The sequence below is a fragment of the Octodon degus genome, unplaced genomic scaffold (assembly GCF_000260255.1).
Source record: "Octodon degus isolate 3935 unplaced genomic scaffold, OctDeg1.0 scaffold00234, whole genome shotgun sequence".
In the NCBI taxonomy this organism is placed as follows: domain Eukaryota; kingdom Metazoa; phylum Chordata; class Mammalia; order Rodentia; family Octodontidae; genus Octodon; species Octodon degus.
In genome coordinates, this window is record NW_004524810.1 from 721805 (window position 1) to 731988 (window position 10184).

General features: G+C 38.0%; 1 protein-coding gene across 1 annotated transcript in view; it reads left to right on the forward strand.

Annotated features, from left to right (window-relative positions):
• Positions 1-7741: 7741 nt before the first annotated feature.
• Positions 7742-10184, forward strand: part of C1galt1 (core 1 synthase, glycoprotein-N-acetylgalactosamine 3-beta-galactosyltransferase 1) — an 18495-nt gene continuing 16052 nt past the window's right edge. Inside the window, exon 1 of the mRNA XM_004645641.2 lies at positions 7742-7975. Coding sequence (XP_004645698.1) covers positions 7756-7975 — 220 coding nt within the window. The 5' untranslated portion in view covers positions 7742-7755. The remainder of the gene's footprint in view (positions 7976-10184) is intronic.

Consider the following 10184-nt stretch of genomic DNA (forward strand, 5'->3'; position numbering starts at 1 on the left):
GTGTGTGTGATGTGTTATGCAACTTGGGAGTTTTAGTTCTTATCCTTACATACTTTTCCATATCTGTAATGGTCCAGGATCCTTTCTAGTGCTAAAACTGTGTAACTGTCATGTATGAGCACTATTTCAAGATCAGTAGGTGAAAGACTGAATTATTGCATTACTTTTTTTCCGATAAGGTCACTGAATGGGGAATAACTATTTCTAACCTCTGTCTTAGAGTTAGTATGTATTTGTGTGATAGTTCATATGAGTCAAACATACTTTAAAAGAAATCACATTTATATTATGTGGCTAATGATTCTGTGTTTTAAAATTGTACTTGAAAGCATCAAATGATGGGCCTCATATGATTTCGCGATTAGGTAATTTCTTAATGATTATGTGGACATTGGTTTATTTAGTAATAATCTAGAACGGTAGAGAGATGGTCAGATTTGCCAGTGGGCAGAATGGGAATGAGGTGCACTGCTTTGAACCGCCACTTGGAGCCAGCTAGTGCTGAACATACTGCCTTGGGAAAAGCATTGTAATCAGCAGCTCCGAAAGGCAAGATACTAAATTTTCCCATAGGCAGTTTATACTCTATAAATAGGAGAAAAGTACACTAATGATTAGATCCTTAATTATAGTAATGGTGGTTCCAATTTATTTTTTCAACTTTACGATGGGCTTATCAGGGCATAGTCCACTGTAAAACAAGGAGATTGGGATTTAAAATGGCTTAACTTACAATTTTTCATTTCTACATTGACTTTATCAAAACATCAATTGCAGTTTTGGCTTACAGTGTTTTTAGTATACCATGAGTTTATTGGAATATAACCCCATTGCAAGTTGAAAATGTTTGATGCATGGAAAGTTTAATTGGTAGCATTTTCCAAATATTTCATAAAACCTTACAATCAAATTTAAAATCAAATTGTGTAAGTACGAGTTCCTGTGGTTGTATATTTAAAAATGTTCCTACCAATTCTACATCACATCAGAACATAAGACTGCCTTACTAATATCTCAAATTCACAGATTTTTTTTTTTTCATTTTCAATGGTTTCTTTAATGCCCAGAGTTAGTGGCATATTGTATTGCTTTATTTTAACAAGCTAAAGAAAAGGCTGACTGTGGCGACACATACCTGTAATCCCAGCACTTCGGAAACTGAGGCAGGAAGAGCTCAAAGCCAGCCTAGGCTACATGGTGAGTTCAAGGCTAGCTTGAACTATACAGCAAGACCCACTCTGAAAAAACAAAGTGGTAAGGGTAGAGAATCTCACACTTGGCAAGTATTTCTTAATAGCCAACACTCAGACTATTAGTTCCAAATCTGGTTATACCTGGAGATAGTAATGTAAAAAGATAAGTGAATCTTAACCAAGTGAAAGACCCTCACCTAGGAAAAGACATGCTTCTCTGCTTTTTAAAAAATTTTCTGATGGGGATGGAGATTTAGCTCAGCAGTAGAATGCTTGCCTAGCATACTGGAAGCCCAGGGTTTGGTCCTTGGCACAAAATCAAAAAATAAACCTCACCTAAAAAACAATTTCAACCAAAAAAAAAAGACAAAAGCAATTTTTTTTTTTTTGAAAAAGGAATGTATATTGAGATATATCTATATAGGTAAGAAGTAAATGATTATATGCTATATAATCTTATGTAAACCACATATTGCATAAATATAATTTTTACCAAATGAAGGAAGCCTTAAACCAAGAGTCAGTGCAGTCTCCCTCCCAGCACTGCCCTCTTCCTTCTGTCCATCTGTTGGTCCCTTCCCCTTTGCAGCCCATCCATCTCCCAGTTTCCCGTCCTCTGTCTTTTACTTTGCTCTCTGTTATTCATACTCTAGTTTTGTAATAGAAGAGGAGCCATGCTGTATTTAAACTGATGCATCTTATTTTACTTAACACTTTGGTCCTAAAGCACATCCATGTTCCTACAAATAACTCAAATTTCTCTATCCAATCATCTGTTGGTAGTTTTATTTTTTGGCACTATTAATTGAACTGAGAGCAGTTTGCTAAACTCCATCCCTGGCTCTTTGATAGGTGATCTCACTAAGATTATCAGTCTGAACTTAGCTGTGCTGTCTTCTTGCCTCAGCGTGATGGGATTCCAGGTTAAGGGTTATGTTTTTGCCTAAGGACATTCAATACTGCTTCTTGAAAAGCTGTCTTTCATTTGTTTCTGTATCTTTGTCACAAGTCAGTTTGAGCACCTATGAATGATCTGTGTGATCTTTACATATTTTCAAAAATCTAGTTCTTTCACCTTAAGAATTTGAACTGATATTGTATTTATTTGTTGAAGCTTTGATAGAAATTACATTAAAACCTGAATATCAGTTTGTGAAGAATTGTGTCTCAGTTACTCTTCTCTCATTGCTGGGACAAATATCCAACACTCAAAATGAAGGAAGGAAGGTTTATTTAGCTCACAGTTACTGGAGGTTTCAGTCCATACTCAGCTGGCCCCAAGGCAGAGCGACACATGGCAGAGAGCAACCCTTCATGGGCGTCAAAGAGCAAGTGAGCAAGGGGAGTGGTAATGGCAACAGAGAGGAAGTCTGTCTCTGTTAAATTGCATTCAGGCAATCTGCCCCAGACTGGGGGAAATACTCACACCCATAATCCCAGCAGTACTAAAACCCATAATCCCAGTGGACCATGAGTTAATTTCAAACTCTAGAAGTCCCCGCCCCGTGACTGCATGAGGCTTTGAGGGGACAACTAGACACAAACCATAATAAATTGACATCTCTATCATGTACTTTTAACTCATAAGTATGGTATATGTCCCTGTTTATTTGGGTCCTGATTTCATGACTTTAAAACTGTGAATTGCATGAGAACAGGAAAGGTCACCTTTTACCTTTCTCATACATAATTTAATACTATATAGTTTAAATGATTTTGAACTTTCAAACAGTATCTCCTTCTGAAGTCTTGGATGAGTAGATACATTGTTAGCAGTAAAATTTTGAAATTTTTTCCCCTGAGCAATAGATCTTAATAGTGCACGTGGAATATTTGATGGGCCATTCTGTAAGTACATATACTGTCTTTTGCATTTCCCCTTAAAAAGCACTAGCAGAGTAGATTTAGTATGGTTCTTAAGGACCTTAGGAGCTGTTGGAGTCTATAAATGCGCATTAGCTTCGGGTTAAAACCACCAACTGGCTTCATGTCTAACAGAAGTCTTCCCTTTGAAGAAAGAGGCTGACTTCTCAGTAGCTATGAAAGTTCTCCATGTTATCTTTCCCTGAAACGAAGCCACTTCCTCCACACTGAAGATCTGTTCAGGACAGCCCACCCTCATCCCGAGGTGTTCTGGATAATTTGCTGCAGTCTCTACATTAGCATATTCTGCTCCATTTTGCACTTTTTCTTTCCCTTAAACTTCACTGCCTTTCCCAGCTTCCTCAGCTCTGTCCCCCCCCACCCCCACCCCCCCAACCAGGGATTGAACTCAGATCCTTGCACTTGCCAGGGAAGCACTTACTCTGCTGAGCCATCTCCCCAGCTCCTCAGTTCTGGAAGGAATATGGCCACAGGCTGTATCAGTTGGATCTTCCCTTACACCAGTGAACCTTTCTGTGGCAACTTTAAGACTATTTCGCCATCTTATTCATGTGCACACTGATGTTGTACTTTTAGTTCCATTAAAAACTTTCCTTTGTTTTCACTGCTTGGCTGTTTGGTGCAAAAGACCTAGCTTTTGACCTTTCTCACCTTTTGCCAAGTCTCTCTCACTAAATGCTATTATTTCTATCTTTGACTTAAAATAAGAAATGTGTGGCTGTTTTCACTTAAACACTCAAGGCCATTGTAGGGTTATTAGTTGATGTAACTTGAAACACTTTTGTGTACAAGGGAATAGGGAGGCTTAAGAAAAGGGAGAGAGATGAGGAGCAGGTCAGTGAAGCGATCAGAACTGGATAGCCTTTGTTCATTCAAAGTCTAAGCAGGTGTGGTACCCAAAAGCAATTACGATAATGGCATCAAAGATCAGACAGAACAGTAACAAAGAAGTTTGAGATACTGGGGAATCACCAAATTGGGACACACAGATGCACAGTGAGCACTTGCTGTTTGAAACCAACCAGCTCAATGTAGGATTGTCACGTATCTCGAATTTTTAAAAATATCAGTACAGCAAAAGACAGTGAAATAAGATATACCCATATCTTCATGTATAGAGCAACAGTTCTCACACTTCTCAGGCACCTATGTGAAAAGACCATGAAATAATATGTAGAGTTGTAAGGAGAATGTTTGTATTTGATCAAGTTGTGCTTCGTATGTTAAGGTAATATCTCACATCTTTGAGCTTGCAAGATTTCACTTCACACTGCTGTGAGGATTACTTGCTGTCATCCAGTCAACAAAATGTGACATTAAAGAAGAACTAAAGTTGAGAAGAGCTGTATGTAGTATAAAATCCGATTTAATACAGATTCAAGATTAAGCAGTCATGAAATTATATTTCATAGTAAATTTTTACCCAATAAAAATAGTTCACAAAGATTGAAAGGTGTGTTTATATACTACATTTCTCACAGATAGAAACAAAAGTTACTATCTAGCTAAATAAAGGGCCTCCTGCCGCTTTAGGTCTTTCATCGTTTTCCTAATCTTTGAAGGGTGAGTTTAGAAGATATCATATTCTAAATAGCTAATGACATTTAATCATTCTTGGATTCATTTCCCTTTTTTCCTATAAATTCATGTTAAATCTTTGAAACAAAGTGAGTAGTGAAATCTGTAACAATGATTAAGAGTAAATTCTCATTCACACTGCTAGTGTGGCTGTAGGAATTTATATGATATTCTGAGTGATATTATAATTTATTTCTTTCACTGTGTCTGAGTTTATTTGTAAAATGGGACTAATAACCCCCATTTTACCCATATAAAGTTCTTAGTACAAGGCTCACGTGTTAGTTATGATTACTTGTTCTTGATCCTTTAGTCGTAGCAGTAGGTCTGTCATGATACTCAACAAGTGTTAATGATGGTTACTTCTTGGTAACATTAGGGGAGATTTCTTCCTTTATGCATTGGGAACTTATTTTCTTTATGATACATAACAAAAAGCTGTCTCATTACAAGCGTATGTGTTGTTGTCCCAACAGAGTTTTTGCATCTGAATTTCTCAGTTCTCAGGCCTAGAAATCTGTTCATTTAAAATGCTTCTCAGGTGCTTCTGCTGAGGCATCAGATTTGGAAAACACCAAATTTGGGAAGCACGTGGCATAAATAACCCCTTCCCCAATTCAAAGAAATATAGAAGGCCCTTTAATATGCAGTAGGATTAAATAACCTCTTCTAATCTGGTCTGCTTTACCACTTTGGTGAAAAATTTGAAGAGGTGGGGTGGTGACTTCTGCTTGAACTCGAGTGCTTTGGGATGAGGACCATTCCTCCTACATGAGATGACTTTTATGCTGTCACAGCAGGGAAGAAAAGGAATTTACAGATACTTAGTCATAAGGTAGGAGTCCTTGAAATTGGGAGAGGACGGGATAAAATCAAGGAGAAGGCAGCATGTATATGTAATATTATGAATGATACTGCATGTATAATACTCTGAGGGATACATGTATATATAGTACTCTGATAATGCATGTACACATACTCTGATACCTGTATATATGATATTCTGAGTGATACTATAAATATACTATGATGCTGTGTATATACTTTGATAATGTACATATACTATGCTGAGTAATAGTGTACATGTAATATGTTGAGTGATAATATTCTGAAAAGAGTAAAAATATGGCAAGCATTGAACAGTATCACAAAATATTAAAAGAATTATTTTTCATTTTGAAAACAAATCATGTAACACAAAGGTGTGCTTTTTAGGACCTGTTCTAGAAAGACTTTGACCTTTGCTTCGTTTCATTGCCTCTCAACTGTTTTCTCTTTCAGATCAGTATAGTTAGGCCCCCATGTCCTTCAGGATTCCCACCAACTATAGATTGAAAATAGTTGGGGGAATGTTGTGTATGTTCTAAATGTATGTGCAGTTTTTTCTTGTCATTCCCTAAGCAATGCAGTATAACAACTAATTACAAAATTTGCATTGAATTTATTATTACAAGAAGTGTAGATATACTATATAGTATACAAGAGGATGTGTATAGATTATATACAGATACTTTGTCATTTTATATGAGAGACTTGCGCATCTGTGATTTCCCAGAATCCTCCATGAATAGAGGGGCAACTATAACTACCTTAGGAGTAGAGCTGTGACAGGTGCCCCGTTACCGTTCTCTTTTTTCAAGGCCTTGGACCCAGTAACTCTCACTGTCTTATCTTACCAATATCTTCAAACATACTTTTTTTTTTTTTTAACATTCAGTTCAAATTTTTTGTTGTACTTTGGTGGTTTGTCTAAAAAGTATAGCCAGTGAAATTGTTTTTGTTGTTGTTCTTGCAGTGGTGATCGTTGTTCTGTACACTTTAATTTTCTAAATATCTCAAAGCAGTTTTGATTTTAGGGCTCATCTGTGATTCCAACTTTTATTACATGTGTCCACTGACTTATGCTTTTGGTAGTAACTGGATAACAAGTTTGAGAGATGTAACAGAAAGCACTGGCTTTTTCTTAAGCAGGTAGACCTGAGTGCTGATTCTCACCCTACCTTGCGTGGGCCAACCTGTGTGGGTTATCTGTTAACTTTCTGAAACTTGTTTCCTTGTCTATGGCCATACCACCCTGAACATACCCAATCTCGTGTAAAACTTGTTTCCTCATCTGCAAGATAGGCCTAATGAGAAAGAAAAATGAAATTATGTGTGGACAGTGTCTGGCATATGATAAATGTTAAACTTATTTTTTAATTATCTTGAGAAGTTGGAAGCTCTACAGTTAGTGCACTGTCATAGGGAATTTATGATTGCAGCGTGTGGTAGGTACTAGGAAGCTCCTACAAAGGGCTTGTGTGTTTGGTCGTGGGGAAGATCAGCAGATTTCCTTTGAATGGCCATTCTGCTCCAGGCACCTCGCTAAGGTGACCTGTGGATCGCATCCAGCATCTTGCAGTTTAGAGTGGGGAGGCTCCGTCCAGCATTGCGGGGCATTGGAGCATCAGGCAAGCCTGTTTCCTCTGTTGCACCAACTATAATTTGAAGTTGTAAAAGCACATTAATGAATGGACCTGAGTATATTCAAAGAAAGCTTTACTTACAAAAACATGACAGACTAGCCCCTCAACAAGCTAAATCCCTTTTACAGTTTTAAAAAGTTTTTTTAGAACAAGAAGCAACCGGGTTGACGTTATGTCCCACAAATCCTGAAGGTTTTTTTTTTTTTTGTAATTATTTACAGAAAAAGGTTAGTAATTCCTGGTTTGGAGAATCAGAGTTGGTTGGTATAAAAGTGAAATTCAGTGCTCATAGCTGAACGGCAAGGGGGAGGAAAGATCGTGGCTTGGGTTCACAAAGAATACTGGTGGGAAAAAGGGGTTCTGTGCAAATACAGTACTGACAGTCACCCATGTCTGCAGTAGTTGTTTACTAATCAGTCCCGTTCTATAGAATTGCCTATAGCAAGAAAGGGACTAAAGTCAGCTAAGCAGGAGTTAAATACTGTCAGAAATGTTCTCCCATATAGAAGAAATTAACTTTCTGTGGCAGCTGAAAGTTATCACACTTTTGTACTGTTGGTATGTTTACTGATTTATAATTTTATAACATCCTGTTTCTTTTTTGTTTTGTTTTAACAGAAATACACTTTCGGGAAATGGCCTCTAAATCTTGGCTGAATCTTTTAACCTTCCTTTGTGGATCAGCAATAGGATTTTTTTTATGTTCTCAGCTGTTTAGTATTTTGCTGGGAGAACAAGGTGATACCCAGCCTAAGATTCTTCATAACGATCCCCACGCAAGACATTCAGATGATAGTGGGCAGAATCATCTAGCAGGACAAATGAACTTCAATGCAGATGCTAGCCAACATAAAGGTACGGCTTAAGTTACTGAGGAGTATTTCAGGCTAGGTATTATGTAAATTTTGTTATGTCATTGTCTGTTGAGTAAAATGAGCCCAAGTGTCACGTACTAAAAGATAATTTCTGGCTTGCCTCAGTAGAAACTGCTCAAACACAGAGCTGAGTTTTAGATACTTTGAGAACACATTAGAACAATACGTAGATCTGTGCAGATGATGATTTGGCAAAAAATATAAGCAGCTTAAAATATAAGCTGCAGAGGGCCCCCCATTGAGTTTTTTTTTTACTTATCCTGCAGTGAAGTACTACTTCCACATCTCTTATGTAGAAATTAAATGATGAGCTATCAAAACCTGGTTGAGTTCTGTTACCCAGCAAGCACATACTATTACAAATTGCCATGCTATGTGCATGTTTATGTAGCAGTGTTTTAGGTCTAAGAGGTGCTCTGTTTTTACTGTGGAGTACACTGGTCACTGTGCACCGACTCTGTGGCCCAGTGCTATGTCTTCAAGCGGCTGAGTAGGTCAGGTTTCGGCCCTGCTGCAGCCACTTATATTTGGTACGTGTATGCTTGGCTCAGTGGCTCACAAAATGGGGGTTATGCTCAAGGCCTGCTTACTCTCCTTAGACTTTGTATGTTGTAAGTAGAGCTCTTGTTTCTTTGCTCACCACTCTTAAAACTTGCTCTTTTTCCTACATTATTTTGTATCTGTCACAGTCTATATAAGCTGGCAAAACAAACGAACAAAAAAGCCAGGGAGATAGCTCAGTAGAATAAGTGCTTGCTTGCCTGGCAAGCGCAAGATCCTGAGTTCAATCCCCGGTACCGCAAAAATAAATAAATAAATAAATAAATAAATAAATAAATAAATAAAATTAAAAAATTAAAAAAATAAAAAACTACGTAAGTTGGAAACTGAAATCATGATAATCATGATACACACTTCCTTCCCATGCCAATCAGTGCCATTTATCACCAACTTCAGCAATTTTATCTTACCATTTCTTCAGAACTCTTCCCCTCAGTTCCCAGTATATTTCCCCAACATGCCTACACTCAGCTAAACCTTACCATAGCTTTTGCCCTTTCTCTTGGTGCGCTTCTATTCATGTAAAGACTTTCTGCATCATCTCTTCGGTTATATCCTTATCTTTCGTTCTCTGTGCTACCCAAGTCTTACTGTCACTACCCCATAGGCTGGGTCAGCCCCTTCTTTCTTTTCCCTCAGCACATGGTGCCCTTTATACAGTAGCATGCTGCATACGTAGCAATTACTGGTCTGCGTGTCAGGTTCCCCGCTGAACTGTAAAGTCCTCTGCGGCAGGGAATGTGTCTCCAACTTTTAATCTCCAGGGCCAGCACGCTTTTGTTACAAAGTGATTAATAAATGAATAATTGAAAATGAGAATGTCAACACCATTGTGTCCTAAGTGACACAGATTGGCCAAGAGAAAAGAGGGCTCTTCCATGTACTACTTCATCTGTTTGTCCAGGGTTGTTTGTCTATATAGCTAAGAAATTGGGCTTGTCAGGCACATCAGCAGTCGTTGCTTCCTCACTGAAAATAAGGGGATGATGACTATTAGGTTTGTGAATTCTTGATGGTCTTTTTCTATCCCCTTTCTCAGTTCCTTTACTTGTGAATTATACCACTATTGTTAATTTCTCATAGGACAAAGATTTTCAAACCCATTAGTTGACCCTACGATACTACCATATTGCTATTCAGTGTGGTTTGTAGACTCATTAAATATATATTGAAACTAAACTTCGAAGTAAACAGTAGAAATGTTTCAGGATTTTGTCTAAATCTAAAAATAATGACTTCAAAATTAGAGAAAAAGGAGGGCTGCAAGGAAAGCCAACATTTTGGCCCTAGCCTTCCAAGGTCAATTAAGACTCAGAGGGGCCGGGGAGATGGCTCAGTGGAGTAAGCGCTTCCCTTGCAAGGGCAAGGACCTGAGTTCAATACCCAGTTCCGCAAAAAAAACAAAAACAAAACAAACAAACAAAAAAAAGACTCAGGACATATGAGAACTTGTACTGTAATGTCACGTAACTCAGTAGTGTCCCAAATTTTCTGATGAAGGAGATTATGGGGCCAAAGAGGAAAGTGATCAATGATGTGGAGTGTGCCTAAGGAGAGTCACATGGAGAGAAAACATTCTCTCAGGCTTTCACAAAGAGCACATTGGCCAAGCAATGACCGTGACTCAT